Here is a 24,051-nt window from a genome sequence, read left to right on the forward strand (position 1 = left end):
TTTCTGAGGATCCACCACACTGATTTCCAGAGTGGTTGTACCAGCCTGCAATCCCACCAGCAGTGGAGGAGTGTTCCTCTTTCTCTATAACCTCTCCAGCACCTGCTGTCTCCTGAGTTTTTTATCTTAGCCATTCTGACCGGTGTGAGGTAGAATCTCAGGGTTGTTGTGATTTGCATTACCCTGATGATTAAGGATTGAACATTTCTTTAGGTGCTAGAAGTACTCAGTCTTGGGATGAACAGCTCAGGAGTACATTTCCTCCATGGGAGAATCAAAGCACTTTGCAGAAAAAACCAAAATAGTCACTGATTTTAAAATACACAAGCACACATGCCTCATCACCAAACCTGATACTAAAGAAGTCTATCTCTGTTGGGAGATTTTACCATGCACATCATTTAACTAGCGATGGCTCCTGGATGCTGTCTCAGCCCTTTGGTGAGCCTACTCACCGAGACATAAAATTCCATGTACACATGGAAAACTCCTTTGTCTAGGCCAGACCTTACTCCTAGCCTCCAGACTATGTGTATATAGCTGCCAAGTGGACATGCTCCATTGGCTCTCCCTCTAGCATCTCAAGTCTTGGGTCAAAAGTAAACTCTGGAGGCTAGGGATGTTCAGCTGGTACAGTGCTTGCCTAGCATACATAAAGTCGCTCCCAGGAACACACAAACCAGGTGTGGTAACTCACATATGTAATCTCAGCACTTCAGTGGTAGAGGAGGGAGGACCGGAAGTTCGATGTCATCCTTAGCTACATAGTGAGTGTGAGGGTAGCCCTGGGGGTGGGGGTGGGGTGGACGGAGAAAGGGAAGGTAGGTGAGAGGGATGGAGAGAAAGAAAGAGTGAAACAGAGAGAGGGAAGGAAGCCAGGCAGGCAAATTATCACACAACTCACCTCAACACCTCTAGAAATGATACTATTAGACCAACCCACAGTTTTCTTCACTTACCCAACTTCTACTTATTTCTCAAGCTCAGACCCTGACTTTTACAGTCTTCAACTATGCCCTGCTTCCAAACCCTCCCTACAAAAGGCTCTGAAGCTGGGGCATGCAACTTAGAGGACACCTACTCTAGTTGACTCAAGAGTCCTTTTTTTTTTTTTTTTGTATATTTGCCTTAAGTATGTATGTGTAACAACTCTATGTCCAGTGCCTGCAATGGCCTGAACAGGGACTTGGATTGCCTAGAACTGGAGTGAGCCATCAAGGTCTTTATAGGAACCAAACCCAGGTCCCCTGTAAGAAGAGTGAGTGCTTTTCTCCAATCAACCATCTCTCCAGTCCTGGTCTTAGAGATTCTTAAAGCTAAAGACCTAAAGGTTACTCTGCACACAGCCGAGTCAACCAAGACCACTGAATTAATGTTTCTAGCAACAGCAAAATGTCCTGTGCATTTCCACTGTGCCAGGCACCCTTTCAGTGTTGTGTGGACAATAGGAACACGATCACACAAGCGCCAGGCCTGTCCTGTGTGCTATGTGAGGGCCCTGAAGCAGGCAGTGAACGAGCTTCACTGCTCCTCTAGTTGAGTGGAAACGCAGATCTCCAGTAGCCTGAGCAATTTCATCCCACCTCTCAGGAAAGATTAAGCCACTAGCAAAACTCTGCTGCTTTTAGAAAGTGTGTATTAGTCAACAAAAAAGCTTTGATATAATGGAAAAATAACTAGGTTAGGAGTCATAACACCAGCTCTGCAACACACCAGATATGAAACATGTAGCAAATTAATCACAGAAACTCCCAAGAATGCCATCTGGACCAGGGCAATAATACTTATCCCCATGGGAATGCCCGGGAAAACATTCGATAAGGAGAAGACAGTCTGGAGGCTTTTTATAAAGTTGGCTACATTAATGTTATTTCAACCAGGAACAACCGAAGGAGAGGGCGTTTGCCTCTGCATACAGCCAGTGCCTATGACTATCCACTGTATACTTTTATTCTGATTTTCTCTTTCAATTAATTGGAAAAGTTTTCACATTTGCATAGCTGTTTCTATCAAATGTTGAAAAAACACTCTAGTAAACTGAACCAATTATAGCACATCTGTTTTAAGGCTTTTAGTATAAAATTAGAAAATGAAAAAATACTAAGTATTAATAAAAGTTTGAGAATAGTTTCAAAAATTTCAAAAGCAAAACAAGGACGAGCACAAAGAACTAGCGTATCCACACTACACAGACTATCCGCATCCTCCGTCACTAGTGGAATCTTATATAAGGAGGCAGGGCTCTGACCCTACAGACTATGAACAGCTCAGTAGATAAATCTCAGTAAGCCTCTACATCAAACAGACTGGAAAAAATCAAAAGAGCGCTGAGCTAAGCCAGACTAGACTGATATTTTGGTTTATTGGCTAACTGTTATGCTTGGAAAGGCATAAAGCTTAATTGTGAGGCCTGAGGTGTATGTAAAAAGTGCTGGCTTTTAGTAGAAATACTGATCACAGCATCTGTTGCTAGTTAAAGTAAGTGGAGAGTTTCATCCAGAATATATTTTGTTGCTTACTTTTTAAATAAAGGAAAACAACCTGTCACATGTTGACTAACCTTGAGTCACCATTTCAGCTTTTTGAAAATGCTTGGAAATCCAAAGTGTGAATGAGGGGTAACAGTGTTGTTAATCCACATCACAGGACAGTTAAAAGGAGCAGGAATCAGCTTTCTGCTTTCATTTACAGCTTCTTATGGTACTATTAAGCATAGGTTCCTCACAAATATTAGTGAATACAACCCTTTATGGGAAAGTAAAATCTGGTGGTATAATTTGGATCTTTTTAGGGCTTTCTACTGAATAACTTATTCCTCTTGGCTGAACAAGCATCAAAACTCAGCATTTGTTTTTAATGGAGAATATAAATGCAAGCACTTTATTTTTCAAAACAAACACAACAATCATGTAAATCCAAAAGTGAAACTGTTTCAAGCTTCCATTTTGGATCACTTAGAATCTACACAAGTTTGTTCCCAGCTTATCCATCACTAGACACTACTAAAGAAAATGCTTCTAAAAATTAACATGGTTTTCAGTATTTGAAATCTCACTAGTTATATAAAAGCCCAGAGAGACCAATAATATCCAATAGCTTCATTAGGAAAGCTAAAGACTCTTGGATGTAAACTTCTTTACCAACGTCTGTCCAGGTCTGTTTAATATTTACAAGGAAAATATACTCACTGTAATTTTTTTATAAAATAGCAAGTAGGGAGAAGATGGAGGAGATGTAGAAGGGGAAAGAGAATTCAGAAAGTCCTTCTCTTCTGTAATTTTACTTCAGAATCATCAAAAAGCAACCACTTCCCCTTGTACTCCTTTAAGCTTTGCACTACCTAGGAAATTTTGTTCTCAAATCCACTTATGTTAATATGTTAATGTCACTCATGTTTGGTTACTGGATTCCTTGTTCCTGTCAGATTCATGGGTCCTATTACAATCATTAGTTTCAGAATTTCTATTTATGGTGAGTGGTGTCCAGACCACCTTATCAGGATTAGCCATCGTGTTGGCCCTGGGAGAAAATTCTGCTGGTAAACTACAGTCAAGGTTCTCAGCTCTGGTAAACTACAGTCAGGGTTCTCAGCTCTGGTAAACTACAGTCAGGGTTCTTAGCTCTGGTAAACTACAGTCAGGGTTCTCAGCTCTGGTAAACTACAGTCAGGGTTCTCAGCTCTGGTAAACTACAGTCAGGGTTCTCAGCTCTGGTAAACTACAGTCAGGGTTCTCAGCTCTGGTAAACTACAGTCAGGGTTCTCAGCTCTGGTAAACTACAGTCAGGGTTCTCAGCTCTGGTAAACTACAGTCAGGGTTCTCAGCTCTGGTAAACTACAGTCAGGGTTCTCAGCTCTGGTAAACTACAGTCAGGGTTCTCAGCTCTGGTAAACTACAGTCAGGGTTCTCAGCTCTGGTAAACTACAGTCAGGGTTCTTAGCTCTGAGTGCCTTCATTTCACAGCTGCTCAGGCCACCCAACACTACTGAAGCAGCTGTGTACTGAAGTAGTGTGTTGGGACTCACACTACACACACAATGCATTCCTCTCTTTGGCATTTCTTTGAGAATACAAACTAACAGGAGACAGTCTGCTATGTCTAAGGCATACGAGGAGGGGTCATCCATGGATGAGGCTCAGCTGGTACAATGCTGGCCAAGGATTTGGAAGGCTGTGAGTTCAATCCCCAGTACTGCATAAACCAGGACACTGGCACACAGGCTTATAATCTATGCTCTCCAGAGGTGGCAGATGGAGAAGTCATGCTTGGCCTCAGCCAGTTTCTGGCCAAACAAGCTATCTTATCTCAAAATGTCAACAACAACAACAACAACAACAACAAAGAACCCTGAAGCAAAAGAAAACAAATACTTAGTGGGTATAATCACGCAAATAATTTAAAACATAAACATACTATCTCACTTACCCTACAAAAACAAATAAAACAAAAGCAGTAAGACAAAAAATGCCAAAACAAAAAGTTCTCCCCCACATACAAAATAAGTAAGAAAGAAAGAAAGAAAGAAACAAACAAACAATGCATGGAATTCCTTTTGTATTGGCTAATTACTTCTGGGCCTGGCACCTGCCCTGGAGGGTGGTTGATAGAGGATGACACTCCACTCCCTTTGCCAGTAGGTAGCCAATACAAACAGTTTCTAGGTTAAGGGTGGGACCCCATGTCTACTTTCCAGCTGCCAGTGCTGCGATTCCAACTGACTTGAACCAGCGCAGGTCTTAAAGAGAAAAAAACCTCAACCGAAACCACACCTAAGAACCTCCTCTTCACCCCTCAAGCACCACAGAGCCAGATCTGATTATCCCAGTTCCTGAGAACACTGAGAAGAAGGAACCACAGCTTAGGGCCTAAAACACAAGCGAATGAAGTGAGATCTAGATTTGTCTATTGCCCCGTCTCTCAACATGCTCTCCTGGACCTGCTACAAAAGGCAGATGCAGACCAAGTGATGGGGAACAAGGAGCGTGGGACCTAAGTCAGGTCTGACAGTCACACCAGGCAAGACTTCCCAGAGACTAAGACTGAAGTTGAATCAGAAGGACAGAAAGCGTAACTTAAGGAAGGAATGAAGGGATAAGCATTTCAGGGGTAGAAAAAACCCAACCAACCCAAACCCCACAAAAGCTGGGGGGTGGGCCCTCAAAGGAAAAGCATAACATTCAAAGGAACATTGACAGATTGGTCTGACAGAGTCTATGTATTTGTTAGGTGGAAGACAGAAGCCCAAGAGTAATTATTTGTGAGTTTGAATAATAGAAAATAAGGTGAAAAGGTCGGGTGCAAATTATAGAGGGCCCTGAAAGCAAAGCTGAAAAAACCCACAATTAACCAGCAAATAAATGTTGGGCAAATGTTCAATCTCCCACTAATAAAAAGCAAAGGAAATTGAAACAACATGGCCATTTTCCTCCCACATTCCCTTACACATGAATTACAAAAAAGTAATTATAGTCACTACTGAGAAGATTATACATGCTGGTAAATTTGAAAATTCGTACAATCTCATTTAAAAGAAAGCTTGGCTATCAAATTCATAAACTGTTTGTATTCTTTAACCCAGTATTCCCATTTTTGATTATTTATTCTAAAGAAATACTCCCGTGGGAAAAATTATAAGTTCACAAGAATAATCCTTGCACCATTTTTCATTATGTAGAAAAATTAGATAGTCTGTAAATGCTCAGTGAATGACAGGCAGCGGCAGAGTGGGAGCAATTAGAGGAACTAACCTTAGAGGGCTAGGGAAAGCAACAACTGCTATAGGAAGGTCATGTGGAAAACTGTTTTTTAAGATCTGACAACAACAAACAGATCCCAAAGACAAGTAGTATGCAGGGTCTAGAAATTACACCAGGTGACTTGAGCTACAGAAAAGCATTGCATATATATTTGGTTTTTTGGATTTGGTTTTTTCGAGACAGGGTTTCTCTGTATAGTCCTGGCTGTCCTGGAACTCACTCTGTAGACCAGGCTGGCCTCAAACTCAGAAATCCACCTGCCTCTGCTTCCCAGAGTGCTGGGATTACAGGCATGCGCCACCACCGCCTGGCTAGCACTGCATATATTAAAACATTTTGGAATTAATATCTTTGAAGCTAGGAGGAAAGAAATATTCAGTAATAGAGTTATTTACAAGGTATGGTAGTGCAAGCCTGCAATCCTGGTACTCAGAAGGGAAAAGTCAAGCGCAGCAAGAGTTCAAGGTCTTTTTGTGCAAAACTGGCAAATCAAAGCCAGCCTTGGCTACAGGAGCTGGGTTCTCAAAATAAGCACACAAGCTACCAAAAAAAAAAAAAGTGATAGAATTATTATCAAGAAAATTCTTGTTCATTATAAAGAACTTGCTTCTTCACTTTGGCAAAGGTAAAGTGCATGATGCTGATGAAATGCTTTAAAAGCTGGCAAGATGGCCTGGTTAACAGCTCTATCATGCACACCTGGCATTATGTGTCCTAGCCTCAGAATGCACAATGGAAAGAGAGTCAAGCCCTCCAGATTTGCAGGGAACAAAAAACACTGTTAGCATCCCTCATTATTCCCCAAGAAAGCATACAGATAATTACAGATTGTCTCTGGTTATAAAGAACACATCCAAAGGCCCTGGTTTGAAGTCTAGTTGTGGAGTGCTTGCCTTTCATGCACCATACCCTGGATTTGGTCCACAGCCACTACACTCCTCACACCTCCCCTAAATAAGGATATATATCAAAACTCATGTTGACCTTCTAAAAAAGTAGCCAAATCTCTTGAGTTGGCTGAGCACCAAATATACATAAGTCCCAGCACGTGCATCATAGAAAGAATATGTAAGGATCATTAGATCCTTGCCTCTAGTTATTCTAGAATAATATAACTTCATTCCTAATTAGCAAACATTTCCTCATTCTTAAAGCTATCATCACGTCATAATCTAACACTGATCTCTTCCTTTACTATTCTGCCTACAGTTTTGTTGGTATTTGTCTCATGGCAGGCACATTTCATGTTCTGCTACACTCCTTAGACCTAGTTCAGTTGATGCTTATTCACACGCATTCAACAGTGGTATCAGGTTATGTGCACAAAGTTACTTTAGATGAAGACAAACTGTTCTGGGAATTTAAAACACTTATAATGAACAATATTACATACATACATAAGGCTCTAAAAATCATTAAATTTCAATGTAATGAGAACAGAAGCAAAAGGGAATTTTCACAGAAAGAAACTCCACAGAAAACACAATGGAATCCACAGAATTCACTTTTCCTGGACAAGCCAACCAGTACGGCAGTTGTCAGAGCAGTTTTGAAAGTTGCCAGTGATAGAAACAGGAAGGATAAAAACAAGTATTTAAAAATGACCAGTCCATCTGTGGCAAAAATTTGTATTAGCAGACATCCCACAGAAGTGAGGTATTTCACTATTGAACCATTATATTTTTATAATGATAAAAAGTCAAACCAAACTGTGATGGCTAGTGTTAAATGCCCAACTTGACAAGATCTCGAATCACTGAGGAGCTGGGCCAAACCTCTGCGTACGCCTGTTGAGGGATTGTCTTGACCATGTTGACACAGGAAGGCCCATCCTAACTGTGCATCAGGCTGGTCCCTGGCAGCACTCTGAGCTGTGTAAATGGAGAAAGGCGACAGAAAGCAGCACCCTAGTTCTAGTGTCTCTGTTTCAGGCTCCTGCTGATGTCCCTGATGTTCCTGCCATGGTGAACTGTGCCCTGAACTGTGAACTATCATAAATCCTTCTCCCTTAACTTGCTTCTGTCAGAGTGTTTAATCACAGCAGCAGGAAAAGATATTAAGACACCAACTTACTGGTAAATAACCAAAATGAAAAAGTACCATTCAATAAAACCTACTTTTATTTCTCTAGAGTGTTAACACTTTAGATAAAGCTTAATTAAATCATAAGGAAGATAAAGATGCTGGCTTATACTAGGTTTTTATTTTGGTTTTTGCTTGTTTTTCATTAGTTTATTTTTTGTTTTAGTGAAAACAGGGTATTTTCTATCTGTAAAGACCAGTGACATTGTTTCTTGAAGTTACCACTTCATTTCCAAATATAAATCTGGAAGATAGTGTTAACACTACTCTGTACTTCCTCCTTATCCTGGCAGGGTAAGGAACTCGATAAATAACAGTACACACAGGAAGAAAACATGAAGAAAGGAAAGGGTTTGAAGCATGTAAGCTTAAAAGACTGGGGCCACGTTCTCCTAGGGGTGCATTTGTTCAGAGGAACTAGAGTGGAGGAGCAGCATGCAGACTGATCCTGTGAGGAGGAGACAACCCAGAGTGCTTCCTACCTTCCTGCCCGTGCAGAGTTAGCTGGAGGACCAGAGTCCACGTGGACCACAGCTTCACTGTGGTTTAATACAGGTTAGCATTGCAGGTTATACTCTAACAAAGCTGCCCACACACTTGGCCCTGACAGATGTGGTTGTCTTGTCTCTGCTCTGGTGTACATATGGCCACAATGAAGAGTCCACGATGGGTCACACCATCGCTCTCCTTGTCCTCAAATTCTGATCATGTTTTATAAGTGTCTGAGCCTCGTCAGTGCTCACAGGCTTGAATGAATGGACAATTCTGCAGACATGGCACCCCGAGCACAGGCGCGTCAGATACCTCTATGCATCTCAAGACTCAGATTTCTCAGTAGTCACAGAAATAAATCAGCAAAGATGAAGATTCCCAGAGCTGAGCCTTCCCTTCAAGATTCAGCAGCTAGATCAGACACTATGCGATGTAGCTAATCTACTCCTCCTGTGGTCAGCCCAGCTAATTTGCCCTGAGTCAGACAGCTTTGTGTTCCTTCTATAGAAGCAGTCTGTACAGAACACACAGTTCAGCATTTACAGAACAGAAAAGAAAAACATGGCTGCCAGAAAAAGAAAAATTATTCAGGACAACTAGACTAATTTGAGCAGAAAGGCTAAAAAAGTCAGATTAAAATACTGCATTCAATTTAAAATGAATGGGGATTTGGGACCCAGAAATAAAAATAAATCAAATAGCAATTCCAATAAACTTGTATTATTTAATAGTTTTACCTTCCGCCGGGTGGTGGTGGTGCACGCCTGTAATCCCAGCACTCTGGGAGGCAGAGGCAGGTGGATTTCTGAGTTCGAGGCCAGCCTGGTCTACAGAGTGAGTTCCAGGACAGCCAGGGCTACACAGAGAAACCCTGTCTTGAAATCCAAAAAAAAAAAAAAAAATTGGTTTTACCTTCCAACAAGGTAACAACAAATCAACCTTGTAATATATGGGTCAAATTCCAAAGTAAATCATAGTTTGCAATTAGCTTACAACAGATCAGTAATTGTCTTCCTTTCTTTTCTAGTGCTATGCTAAGGTGCCATGACCAAGAGATTTGTCTTTATTGGAGATCTACAGAGGGTGAATCCATGATAGTCATGGGGGCCATGGCAGAAGACTGCGGGAAGGAAGGCAGAGTCCTGGGGCAGTGGCTGACAGCACACACTGATCCACGAGCACTAGGCAGAGAGAAGGACTGACTGAAAACAGCGTGGGCACAGCCCATCTCCAGTGACAGCTCCTCCAACAGTGCCCAGCTCTTATCCTTCTCCAATAGCTGCAACTGAGTCTATCAAAGTCTTTCTCTTCAAACCACCATAGTGATGGTGGGAGATAGTTCATTTTGCAGAATAGCATTTTCAGTCTCAGAACATAACTGTATCATAGCCAGAATCTCTATTTTAATGTTTCCCAAACCATTCATCTGAAAAGATGTACTTTGTTTCTGGCAGTTAAATACAGGACAGATGTAGTTTGTCCCTCAAAGGTACATATACCGGAAGTCTGGCCCCCAGCATAATAGTTCAGATGTAATGGTTCAGTGTTCTCCTAGAACCACTAGGAGAAGGTAATTTGATCACAGGAGATTACAGTCATGAGTGGACTATACTATACTGCAGAATGGATCACATGGGGAAAGAGCAGGTTATACTATAACAAAGCTGCCCACACACTCGGCCCTAATAGATATGCCCTGCTGTACATATAGACACGGGGCTATCTCCAGAATGCCAAATCCATGATTTTGACCACTTGCAGCCACCAGAATCATAAGGAAAACGTTATGTATTACCTAATATCAGGTAGTCTGGTTCAGAAACACAAATGTACTAAGACTAGATGACACTGTTTTTCAATGCAAGCTGATTACAAAAATGATGCATATAAAATCATATAAAATGGTACCACTTCAACATTTTATAATTATATGTAGAAAAATATAAAGAGAAAATAAACTTTCTTATAGGCTAAAACAAAATACTGCATATATTATCTTCCAATATTAAAGTCACTATTCTTTTTTCTTTGATAGGGTCTTACTATGTAGCTCTAGCTGTTCTGGAATTTGCTATGTTGAGCAGGCTGACCTCAGACTCACAGAGATCCACCTGCCTCTGCCTCCCAAGTACTGGGATAAAAGGCATGCACCACTTTGTCTAACATCACTATTCTTTATAAAGACATTTTCAAAGCTTTGGAGATGGCCTAGATTCTGGACCCTAGATGAATGTAGCAACTGACGTCATTAATTGCGTAATAAACATTCAATCCTCTACTTCATCACTCCTATAAGTGGAACTCACCTTTGCTTGGGAAGGCGTCCCTCCCAGGGCAGTTATATGCTTCAAGAGAGGGCCCAAAGCCTATCTAAATACCTCTGTCCCCAGGCCCAGCCACTGTGTCTTTCTCACACAGACACACGCACTCATGACCTGACCAGGCCCTCGGCTTGCTGATGAGCTCACCATCCATGCTATTAGAACAACCAAAATTAGAACAGACCAAAAATCAAGACTTTGGACAAATGGAATGATCTTTTCATAATAAAATAATCGAAAATTCTAATACAAAATATGAAGATTTTTCTCTCAAGGAAGCACTTTAATTTGTATAGAATTTTAACGTCTACAATTATGAAAAGTTCATAGATTTGCATGGATTGCAATTCAGGAGGAATTATCCAGGGGCCTTGCACTGTGTTCTCTAGTTCTACTAGCCAGTGACAGAGAAGTCTCTTGTTTCTCAATGACTCTCAAAAAAACAAAACAAAAACAAACAAACAAAAAAACCCAAAAATTTTAAAAAAGGGAAAGAAAAAAGAAGATTCTGTTATGGAATCCTTTGATACAAAAGCTTCTGACCAATTCCTAATGCTATATAGAATTCAAACAAACCTTGATATGTTTCTATATAAGACAAGTGACCTACTTATAACAGGTGGCCAACCAATCCTTGTCATATGACTAATGAAAACATCTACCATACCCTTTCTGGCCTACACTGTTTCTCCAACTGTATGTGTACCGTGTACTATACCATTATGTACCATATAATAGCACATGCAATAATCCCTTCTCCTTTGCATATCTAACTCTAGCTCTCCTTTCAAGTCAAGAATAAACAGAAAAACTCCTTGGGATGGCCTCTCCCTCCTCTAGCCCCTGCTCTGACAGTCAGGACTATAAAGTTTAGTAATCACATTTATTAGACAAGTTCAAAGTTATCTTATCTTTCCCTAAACAATAAAGTCCTGGAAGTCTAAGACCATGTCAGGAGCTGCTTTTGTACACATTACAGTGCCCAGGTACACAGTAAATAGTCAATGAAAGTTTTATTAATTATATTCTAAAAATTTAGTGTGTAACACCATTCAAGGAATTTCAAACTATTCAGTACTAAAGGAATCGTTTCAGTGACGACGTTAGAATGAGAAGGTAGTATCTCCATGCTCTAAAGAGCTGCTCCCTCAGTGTCTAATCTTTTTGTCTTGGTCTTCTCATTTTGAAAATAGTTCTGTGTTATGTCTCTACAGGTAGTGAATGTGCAACAAGTCCTGCTTGTAATCCTCCTGATAAATGAAGACTTTATCTCATAGGCCTGGAAGCAACCCTGATGTCTTAAATTATGTAATCTTGGTATTATATTAGTCTGGCTCATATAAAATTTAAGCTACAAAAACACCAAAGCAAAGAAAAAATATTTACTCATACTTTTCTAAAACAAAGAAAGAAGATGTATGCGTTGCCAAAATTCCATAGAACATGCTCTAACGGAAACAACAATGTCTTAGTTATTAAAAAAGGCAACGGCCTGAAGCAGTTCTTAAAAACAAAGATTACTTGGTCTATGCAAGAGTCAATATTTAAGAACACAATGACTAAATCCCACTTCAAGTTCATGAACATATTACTTTTCAAGAATTTTTTTTTAAGTTAAAACTTTTATTTGTGGTTTTCTTCCTAAAATTCTTGAGCTTGAGAATGAACAGTAACTTAAGAGACAGAGCTCTACCCTGGCTCGAATGCTCAGCATAGATGTCACTCTAGTTGTGAGAGCGGCTGGACGACAGCAACACCAGTTGTGAGCTTTATTTCTCAGGCTTTAAAGGAAGTCACTTCTCCTCTCTGGCTAAAACCTGAAACTGAATGCTCTCCAAATATCTGTGGCAGATGAATTGATGACATCTCTAAACCATATCAAAACATGGGGCTATTGATTTTAAATCACTGTTTAAAAGCCTGCGACAAGTGAAGTATCTTCTTGGTAGAATGAAATTAATATTCTACAAAAGAATCACTGAATCTAGTTTTGTATTATTGTTACTACTAGAATAATCTGCAATTATTAATTTAAAAAATGTTCCAGTCAAGCTAATGTGAGCTAAAAATAATCATTGAATTTTATTGCTAGTGCTACTCATGATCTTGAGCAAATCTTTCCTGCAACTTTCCTCAATTTTCACATCTACAAAGTGTGAAAAGCACTCTGTTTTAGATTCTTAGGATAAAACCAAGGAATGATGACTGTTATAATTAAGACTGGCTCTAATTAAAGTCATGAATGAAAAACATAAGCATGGACTATAAAAAATATTTAGTTAAGTCTAAAAGAAATCACATTACAGGAAAGAATTTTTATAAGCCCCCAAATTCTTATCCCATAGCACTCAACTATTATCAAACATAAAAGTTTTATAGAGTTAACTGTAAAAATGGCAAATGTCTTAACAGCAATACTGACACCTTGTTGGGGCAATTTAAACTGAATCCGAGCCTTCTACCTCCCTGGTTCTGCAGCACAACACCGGAATCCTTGATACTGAAGCCTATTCTTCCATTACGTCCATAGGTATGAAGTAAGGGGCCTGGTATGGCCTAGCACATACAAACACAGGATGGCTAACTGGCACCAAGGGAACTTCTCCTGCCTTCAACAGAGACTCGAACACAGCAGATAATCTTCATTAGCCCTTCGGTTTTCCCAATGACATGGACTATTTTTTTGTTTTCTGTGTACATATGATGGGGAGGGGCAGGAGCAAATGTGGAGTTCAGAGGCAACTCTACAGTCACCCTTCCTTCTGCTTTCATTATGGGTTCAAGAGACTGAATTTACATGTTCAGGCTTATGTGACTCATGCCTTTACTGGCTATAACAATTCCTTATCTCCCCTCCCTTGTCCCAAATTATTTTAGACAAGCTGTCTTGTAACCAAGGCTAGCATCTAAATTTTTATAAAAATATTTTAGATTTTTATTATTTTATGTGTATAAGAGTTTTGCCTTCATGTATGTCTGTGCACTACAGCTGCTGGTCCTTGAAGTGGTAAACCTCCGTGTGGGTGCTGAAAATCAAACCTGGGTCCTGTGCAACAACAACAAATACTCTTGACACTGAGCCAACTCTCCAGCCCTAGCTTCTAATTCTTAAGAGGGAACTTGAGTTTCCAGCCTTCCTGTCGTTGCCTCTCAAGTGCTAGGACTTTATGCATTCATCATCACCTAGGACTTATGTGGTCCTGGAGCTTGGACTCAGGGCTCTGCGCACACCGTGCAGACCTACCACTGTCTTAGCTCAAGCATGGAATACTTCTGATCCCTGACTGTATTTTAGTACCTGACACAGAGGAAGGACACAACAAAAGTCCATTTAGTGAAGAAAATGAGAATTCTTTTGGGAAAATTGTGTTTCCAGTTTGGCCAAATAAGTACTTGTGGCAAGCTACTATACAGTTCAAAATCAAATAAACTATTGTCAATTCTAATAATTATACTTTCAAAAACACAAAAGCCCACATACTTTACAGCTCTCAATTTTAGTTTTGAGAATCCAATTCTTCCTTCAACAATGGTGTAGGTAACCACAGAAACTTGTGGAATCTGTTTTCCTAGAAAACATGAAAAACAAGAGAAAAGCAATTCTGTCTGGCAACTGTTTTCCAATCATCCTGTAAGCAGAGTGCTGGGCTGAGCAAGACACACTTTAGAAGATACTGGCATACCTGTGCCACTAAGATAGTAAAAAAAGTAACTAAAATGGTTCTGTCCTTTCCACACTAGAAAGTAAAGTCATGTAATGTCTTTATACATAGTCATTGAGATCACTGTATTTAATAATGTATCTAATTAGATACAGATCACTGTATCTAATAATGATTTTACGAACATATTTTCTTTTTACAAAATCTTCCTATACTGTTTCTTTGACTATGCATTTCTCTTTAATAAGATAAAATAAAGAAAGTGCTTAGCAATAGATCAAATTTGTTTTCATTTCTAGATTGGATTTCTCGAATGTACCCAAATCTACTCATCCACTGTGCCTTTTAAAGAAATTTTTCCTTCAAATATTCCACTTAGTTTTCCCATTTACAAATATCTACAGAATTCAGTACTTGTATCATGCTATATAGATAATTATGGTATATATTTTCTATTTCCCTGATTTGCAAGTCTTGATCTTTGTGCCCTCAGCTTAACTGTAAGCTCCTTGATTCTAGACCATGCTCAGGCCCTTTCCCATGTTAACAATGCATTCACAGAAGGTGCCTGCCATGAACTCAAAAACTGAAACAGGAATGTGCAAAAGCTATCCTAATTCACTCTCTTACTCTACACAGTGCACGTGGGTGGCATATGGTCAAAAATAAAGCTTTTTAGATGTTATACATTGACACTGGTTATAGAGTTTGAACAAGAGTACTTGAAGGTTAATTCACATAGGAATTAAATCAGGGAAAGACCTAGAGTTAAAGACCACACATAGTTTGCTTCTGCTGTAAGAAATGAAGAGTGACTCCCCCTCCTCCTCCCATGGAGATAGAGCTGTTTTAGAAAGCACAGCAAGGCCTGCAGATCAGAGCTCTGAGTCAGGCTGAATTATAAGTCTGTTAGATGACAAGAAACATAAGGAAATAAGTTTTAGAAGATCTAAATAAAATAATATTACTCAAGAACACACAAATAAGAAACTGGAGAGATGGCTCAATGATTAAATAAGAGTATTGGCTGATCTTCCAGAGGAACTGGATTCGATTACCAGAACTTACATGGCAGCTAACAACCATCTGTAAGTTCAATTCAAGAGGACCTAACACCTTCTGGCCTTAGTGGGTACAGCATGCATGTGTGGCACAGACACACATGCAGGCAAAACACAAAATATAAATACAAAATTTTTTAAACTTGCCACTCAATCCAGGGAAGTGAAACTCTGTGGTCATACATATATATGAATGGTCATCACAACTTTATTTGTAACAGTCCAAAACCACAAACAATACAGGATATCCTTCAACAGATGCAGTTTAAAACATACAGACAAATAAAATGTCCCAATTCTTCATAATGCAAAGAACACATAAAACAAGGCCAATGGGCTCAAAAAAGTACATTTATTTTAATATACTTACAAAGGGACGTGGACCCTTGATCACTTCTTTATTTACAAAAGTAGGTTTTGTTTGTTTGTTTTACCTTACTGTGTGGCAGGTCTATGTACTAAGAACTGCACTTAACAGAAGTTGCAATTCTAGGAACTTTATGGAAAGCCTGAGCTTAGCGTTTTTAAGAAGGAAGTCAGGGGTACTCCCGGAACCCTCACTTTACAGGGGAAGAACTGCAGGCACAGAGAGATCAGCTATCACTTGTTTCAGTCAATTATTGCAGCCATTTGGGGATGAAAGCAGGACAAATGAGTTTCTTCTTCCTTTGTTTAGCACCAAAAATTGATTTATTTATTAAGCAAGTATGTCTCCTACATGCAAGACAGTATGTGAGGCAACAAGTATATGAAGAATGTCAAGATACTGACAATAAAATTTTCTCAAAAATCTTGCAGCAGGAGTGCTGGGTAAGAAGGATGGCAGAAGCAGGACAGAAGAAGATGGCCAATGTGTCTGTCTCTGCAGGACTCCACCTCTGCCGGAGCAAAGGACAGTCTAATGCTCAGTCCTGTGCTCACAATGACCCACGAGGACATAAGCCTAGGTCTTACTATTCCTGGGATGATAGCACAGAGTGGCTAATGAGTCTATTAAGGTCATCGCCAGTGGCAACAGAAAACCTAGAAACCAAGTTGTTTACTCTAAGAGACAGGATTTTTCAGTTGATGAAAAGGCAGATGTTCTTTTCCTGTCAGCTTGTTCCTGACCAGTAGCACACGTGTGTAGTTCTCTGGCAGTGACATAGTGAAAGCAAACATCGCCATCCCGGGAGATATCACCAGGTGAGTTTAGTTATCCAATTGCAAAGAAACAAAAGTCAAGTCATCAGTTCCAGCATATACCAAACAATTGACGGAAAGGACTCAGAAAGGACTCAGTGGGAACGAGCAAATACGCATTGCAGCAGAAAGCGACACAACTAAATACATCTCGAAAGCAGAAGGCTTGCTGCAAATTGGAGGCGATGAAAGCTTTAGAATGCAGCTTTTTAGATGAAGGCTTTTTTTTGAGACATAGTTTCAGTCTGTGGTCAAATTCACACTCCTCCTTTCTCAACCATTCTAGCACTGATATTCCAGTGGTGTGCCTCAGTGTCACAATATCTAGCACACTTTTTTTTTAAGCACACTTTTTTAATTCCTAAGACTTAGTTCTATCACAAGAAAATATATTCTGGGCTGGAGAGATGGCTCAGCGGTTAAGAGCGCTGACTGCTCTTCCAGAGGTCCTGAGTTCAATTCCCATCAACCACATGGTATGGCTCACAACCATCTGTAATAGGATCTGATGCCCTCTTCTGGTGTGTCTGAAGACAGTGACAGTGTACTCACATACATAAATAAATAAGTAAATAAATAAATCTTAAAAAACAAACAAACAAGAAGCAGCAGAGAAACACTGGGGAGCTGGAGGTACAGCGGGTTGTCTTATGAGTGGTGTGCAAAGCATCTAAAGAAATGATTTGCAATGATGGAGCGTGCCCTTAATCCCAGCACTCAGGAAGCAGAGGCAGGTGGGTCTCTATGAGTTCAAGGCTGGCCTAGTATACAGAGGGAAGTCTAGGACAGACAGGGCTACACAGAGAAACCCTCTTTTGAAAACAGAAAAAAAAAAAAAAAGAAAGAAAGAAAGAAAAGAAAAAAAAGAAAATATATTCTATAAGTAATTAGCCTAAAACTTAAATTTGGAGCATGTCATCCATTTTAGATGAGAGGGAAAACTAGGCCTGGATTTACATCCAGGTCCTCAAGAAAAAGACCACTTAGCCAACCAAACTGGATCCTAAGTCATGGACAGTAAGGAGCAACTGAACACAAAACAACAGTGACACCTAGTGTTAGTAGTTAGACAAGCATCAACCTCTCAGCAGTGTGAACCACTCCCTAGTTAAAGCTTCTCTTCTTTAAAAACATATACAGCGTCTTGAAGTTCTTGTCATACAGATCTTTCACATGTTTGGTAAGAGTCACCCCAAGGTACTTTATACTGTTTGTGGCTATTGTGAAGGGGGTAATTTCCCTAATTTCTTTCTCAGCCTGCTTCTCCTTTGAGTATAGGAAGGCCACTGATTTGCTTGAGTTGATTTTATAACCTGCTACTTTGCTGAAGTTGTTTATCAGCTGTAGGAGTTCTCTAGTGGAGATTTTTGGGTCACTTAGGTAGACTATCATGTCATCTGCAAATAATGATAGTTTGACTTCTTCCTTTCCAATTTCTATCCCTTTGACCTCCTTATGTTGTCAAATTGCCCGAGCTAGTACCTCAAGTACAATATTGAAAAGATAAGGAGAAAGGGGGCAGCTCTGTCTAGTCCCTGATTTTAGTGGGATTGCTTCAAGTTTCTCTCCATTTAGTTTGATGCTGGCTACTGGTTTGCTGTATATTGCTTTGACGATGTTTAGGTATGGGCCTTGAATTTCTGTTCTTTCCAAGACTTTAAGCATGAAAGGATGCTGAATTTTGTCAAATGCTTTTTCAGCATCCAATGAAATGACCATATGGTTTTTTTCTTTGAGTTTGTTTATGTAGTGGATTGCGTTGATGGATTTCCGTATATTGAACCAACCCTGCATCCCTGGGATAAAGCCTACTTGATCATGGTGGATGATCGTTTTGATGTGTTCTTGGATTCGGTTGGCAAGAATTTTATTGAGTATTTTTGCATCGATGTTCATAAGGAAGAAGACCTCAAAAAATGGGAAAACCTCCCATGCTCATGGATCGGCAGGATCAATATAGTTAAAATGGCCATTTTGCCAAAAGCAATCTACAGATTCAATGCAATACCCATCAAAATCCCAACTCAATTCTTCACAGAGTTAGAAAGAGCAATTCTCAAATTCATCCGGAATAACAAAAAACCCAGGATAGCTAAAACTATTCTCAGCAACAAAGAAATTCTGGGGGAATCAGTATCCCTGACCTCAAGCAATACTACAGAGCAATAGTGTTAAAAACTGCATGGTATTGGTACAGTGACAGGCAGGCAGATCAGTGGAACAGGATTGAAGATCCAGAAATGAACCCACACACCTATGGCCACTTGATCCTCGACAAAGGGGCTGAAAACATCCAATGGAAGAAAGATAGCCTTTTCAACAAATGGTGCTGGTTCAACTGGAGGTCAGCATGCAGAAGAATGCGAATTGATCCATCCTTGTCTCCTTGTACTAAGCTCAAATCCAAATGGATCAAGGACCTCCACATAAAGCCAGACACTCTGAAGCTAATAGAAAAGAAACTGGAGAAGACCCTTGAGGACATCGGTATAGGGAGAAAGTTTCTGAACAGAACACCAATAGCATATGCTCTAAGATCAAGAATTGACAAATGGGACCTCATAGAATTACAAAGTTTCTGTACGGCAAAGGACACCATCAAAAGGACAAATCGGCAACCAACAAATTGGGAAAAGATCTTCACCAATCCTACATCAGATAGAGGGCTAATATCCAATATATATAAAGAACTCAAGAAGTTAGACTCCAGAAAACCAAACAACCCTATTAAAAAATGGGGTACAGAGTTAAACAAAGAATTCTCACCTGAAGAACTTCGGATGGCAGAGAAACACCTTAAAAAATGCTCAACTTCATTAGTCATTAGGGAAATGCAAATCAAAACAACCCTGAGATTTCACCTTACACCAGTCAAAATGGCTAAGATTAAAAATTCAGGAGACAGCAGGTGTTGGAGAGGATGTGGAGAAAGAGGAACACTCTTCCCCTGCTGTGGGGTTGCAAATTGGTACAACCACTCTGGAAAGCAGTCTGGCGGTTCCTCCGAAAATTGGGCACCTCACTTCCAGAAGATCCTGCTATACCACTCCTGGGCATATACCCAGAGGATTCCCCACCATGTAATAAGGATACATGCTCTACTATGTTCATAGCAGCCCTATTTGTAATTGCCAGATGCTGGAAAGAACCCGGGTATCCCTCAACAGAAGAGTGGATGCAAAAAATGTGGTATATCTACACAATGGAGTACTATTCAGCCATTAGAAACAATGAATTCATGAAATTCTTAGGCAAATGGATGGAGCTAGAGAACATCATACTAAGTGAGGTAACCCAGACTCAAAAGGTGAATCATGGTATGCACTCACTAATAAGTGAATATTAACCTAGAAAACTGGAATACCCAAAACATAATCCACACATCAAATGAGGTACAAGAAGAACGGAGGAGTGGCCCCTTGTTCTGAAAAGACTCAGTGAAGCAGTATAGAGCAAAATCAGAACAGGGAAGTGGGAAGGGTTGGGTGGGAAAACAGGGGGAGGGAAGGGGACTGATGGGACTTTCGGGCAGTGGGGGTCCCGAAAAGGGGAAATCATTTGAAATGTAAATAAATATATCAATAAATTAAAAAAAAAACCTTAAAAAAAATTAAAAAAAAAAAAAACATATACAGCTGGGTAGTGGTGGCACACCCCTGTAATCCCAGCACTTGGGAGGCAGAGACAGGCAGATTTCTGAGTTCGAGGCCAGCCTGGTCTACAGAGTGAGTTCCAGGACATCCAGGGCTACACAGAGAAACCCTGTCTCGAAAAAACCAAATCCAAAACATCAAATATATATACACATATATATACATATATATATATATACACACACACACACATACATACATACATACATACATACATACATACGTACAACTGGACAGTGCATCTAAATTGTCCATAATCAAAATGCATGCACAGGTTCACCAAAGATATCATGTCAAAAGAAAAATATCTGAGAGAGCAAACTCCAAAAAGCCAAAAGTACCGATTCTTCCAAGTGGCCGAGTCTCTACTTCTCCACATACAAATTATAAGGAAAAGGGAATCAGGGACATATACTGAAGAGATACAAAGATGGTTATATCACTACCTGACCATGACAAGATGACGTGACGTGTTGAATAGTATTTTAAATACATCTAGGAAGAGCAACTGGGGGAATTTCATCAATACTTGAGGGGGATAACAAGTGCAGACAGAAGCCGTGCTCATGTTCCCAGAGGGGGCTGGTCTTCACTACTGTCCTGCAGCCCTGCCCTGCCCTGCTGCTTCCCAAGACCCTCTCATTACACAGGTGGTCCACCCAAGGACGCAGACTCAGGGTATGGTTGAGCTCACGGTGACACGGTCACAGTTTGGAATCACTGGTCAATCTGTGAGTCGGCGGCGGCTATTTAGCCTGGGGGTCTGTGCAGAGGTGAAGTTGGACTGAGCTTACCTATTTGTTTTGGAAAGTTCATCCTTTCCCCTCTTAACTCCGAAAACTCTTGTGATCAAGGAACTAAAGAGAAGTGTGGATGAATTCCTCACCTAATGTAAAAATAAAAAGAAAGAAAGAGTTGAAAATTGGTTATTGCATGAAAGTTTTCTTAAACTTTATACCGTTTAAACTAGATATTTAAAATCATTACTTAACTGGGTGCAGCAAAAAAAATAAATAAAAATTTAAAAAAAGGTTTGTGTTCATAAAAAAGGCTACTGAGAAAAAAGAAAACTTTCTGATAATTCATTCAATGACTTCTTTTTAAACTGAACCAGCTGTGCAAATCCAACTATATGCATACAACATAGATTTTTCTAATACCATACTTCTAAAAAACAAACCAGACTTTTATTTTTCTACATCCTGAAAAAGAATACAACAGGAAAGACCTGAGCTTCTCCTTTTATCTGTGAAGAATACTTGTGAGATTTAACTTTATAGAATCCATGTAATTAAAACAGCCAAGTCATCGGTTAATATTCAGGATGTTATATATCTTACAATGCCAACAACCCACTCAAGTAATTTAACTCTGAAAATTCCTTTTCTTTCTTTGTTTTAAGTTCTTTATTATTATTTTCCCTCCGAGATAGGGGTTCTCTGCATACGTAGTCCTCCTTCCTGTCTGTCATGGAACTCCCGCTGAAGATGAGGCTGGCCTTGAACTTACAGCAATCACTTGCCTTTGCTGGGATTAAGGGTGTGTTCCACCACCACCCAGCCTCTGAAATTATTTTATGATAATTGGTTAGTAAAAAGTAAAGCAACCTGTCACAGCAGCCCAAGCCTGTAATCCCAAGTTTTGGGAGGGCAAAGTGGGAGAATCATGAGCTGCAGGCCAGTTTGGCCAATATAATAAAGTTATATAATCTCTTTCAAAAGAAAAGGAGGGGGTCATGTTGGAGAGATGGCTCAGCAGTTATAGGGCTGGGTGTTTTTGCAGAGGATCCATGTTCAGTTCCCAGCATCCATGTGATTCCTCACAACCAATCACAACTCCAATTTTAGATCTAATGCTTGCTGTCTTTTGAACTCCTTAGAAACCAGGCTGACATGTAGGACACACATATACATGCAGGCAAAACATTCATACAGGTAAAATAAATCTTTTAATAAATGAAAAATTATTATGAATAAAGTATAATTATTACTCCAACATACTAATAGAACCTATCTTTATTATGTCAAGATCCTTCAGAATCCAATAAAAATCTTCATTATACTAATATTAGCCTTCCTCAATTATCAAATCATTGAACACTGAATTATGCCAGAACCATGAAGAACACTCAGAATCAGAAATTTAAAACTTCTAGGGCAGAACCTATATTAAAAATAGGCATCATCATAATAATGTCTGTCAACTAGTAACATAAGCAAAGAGATTATGAAGAGTGAGAGTGTGACGGCTCAGCAGTAAGGCCTTAATGCTAAGCCTGTGGCAGAAGCTTCATACCTGGGACCTGTATGCTAGAGGGAAATGCTGTGACACATTCCCACATGTCCTTTGGTCACTTTAATATCTTCTATGGAGAAACATATGTACCCTTTAATTGGGTTGTCTTTTTCTTATTGGGTTTTAAATAATCTTTATTGAAATAATCTTTATTTAAATAATCTTTATTTAAACCTCATGGTCTTGTCCATGCTAGGCAAGTATTCTATCTCTGACCCGTAACCCCAGCTGTTACTTTCTTGTTTTGTTCTGTTTTTTAATAAGCTCTTAGCAATTATAACTGACTGCTACACATGAGCTGCACAATTATGTATTCATGCACACAAAACTGCAATACATTTTTTGAAGAAGATACCTGTGAAAGCATTAAAATTAGAAAGCAGTTTTCTGAAGCCATTGCACTAGGAGCCATAGACTCAGCTGTCCAGAGTGGTGACAACAGAGATGGCAGAGCACTGTGTCTAGGCCAGTTAATATCCAGCTCAGGCTGACTACTGGTCCCCAGGGAACAGAAGACCAGTGTTGCCAGATCTTCTGTGTTTTTCAAGGGAAGCCAGAAACCCCAATTTTTATGTGTAATCTCACTATTTGGAAATGCTGGCAACCAATGAAAGCAAAGTGAGGCACCATCTCATAAGCCAAAGAAAACACAGCAGTAGACCACATCTGTCCTAATGGACACCACTGCCACCTTTGCTCTAGAAGTGTGAATTGCCAATTCATCCACAATCACCGTGTAAATGGACTTTATACCATTCACAGTATAGTCCCAAACTGGACATAGATCTATACTCAATGGTCAGCAAATCACAGAGCCGTTATCATAGCAGTGGCAATGTCCCCAACCAGCACTCCATCCATCCATCATCTGGCAATTCTATCATCAGGACTGCCTCTGCCTCAGGTCAGATCTACATTACCGGAGTACTTGTTATTTTGTTGTTGTTGTTGTTGTTTTTAAATTCTAATGGATGGCTTTGATGCATTTTCCTAATGACAAATGCTATTAAACACTTTCCCATGTGTCCACTAATTACTTTAATATCTTCTTTGAGAAAATGTATGTACCTTTTAATTGTGGTGTCTTTTTCTTTTAAAATAAAGATTATTTAAAACCCAGGGTCTTGCCCATGCTAGGCAAGTATTCTATCACTGATCCATAACCTCAGCTGTTATTTTTTTGTTAAGTTTTATTTTTTAATAAGAAAGGATCTTGTTATGTGACCCAAGTTCTGTCATGGTACAGAAGGCAGGTGACAGGAATAGGAAACTCTACCCCTGTAAAGTTTCACAACCTTCCCAAACAGTGACACTATGTAGAGACCCAAGTATTCAAATACATGAGCCTGTGGGGGACATGGGTTACTAAAATCTCAGTGCCAGGCACAGCATATTTCCCTATGTACTATTGGTCAGAAAAGACACAGAAGTCCCCCAAAACAACAAAGGTTAGTGTCATTGTTCTTGGTTGTCTACCAGGACTAGAAGGGAAGACTCTACTGCTGAAAGTAAAACACACTTTGGTTAAAGAAACCCAGACTCTGAAA

At 39.7% G+C, this 24,051-nt stretch overlaps 1 protein-coding gene across 3 annotated transcripts in view; it reads right to left on the reverse strand.

The window, feature by feature from the left end:
- The window catches only part of Thada (THADA armadillo repeat containing), a 295,912-nt gene that overhangs the window by 189,930 nt on the left and 81,931 nt on the right, over nt 1-24,051 (reverse strand). For 2 of the 3 annotated variants that reach the window (XM_052186487.1, XM_052186488.1), the window contains one exon: nt 21,004-21,095. In XM_052186487.1, the coding sequence (XP_052042447.1) occupies nt 21,004-21,095 (92 nt within the window). Of the gene's footprint in view, nt 1-14,132; nt 14,221-21,003; nt 21,096-24,051 lie in introns of all 3 variants that reach the window. The other variant, XM_052186489.1, reaches the window with a different exon arrangement.

Source organism: Apodemus sylvaticus, chromosome 6, assembly GCF_947179515.1.
Source record: "Apodemus sylvaticus chromosome 6, mApoSyl1.1, whole genome shotgun sequence".
NCBI lineage: Eukaryota > Metazoa > Chordata > Mammalia > Rodentia > Muridae > Apodemus > Apodemus sylvaticus.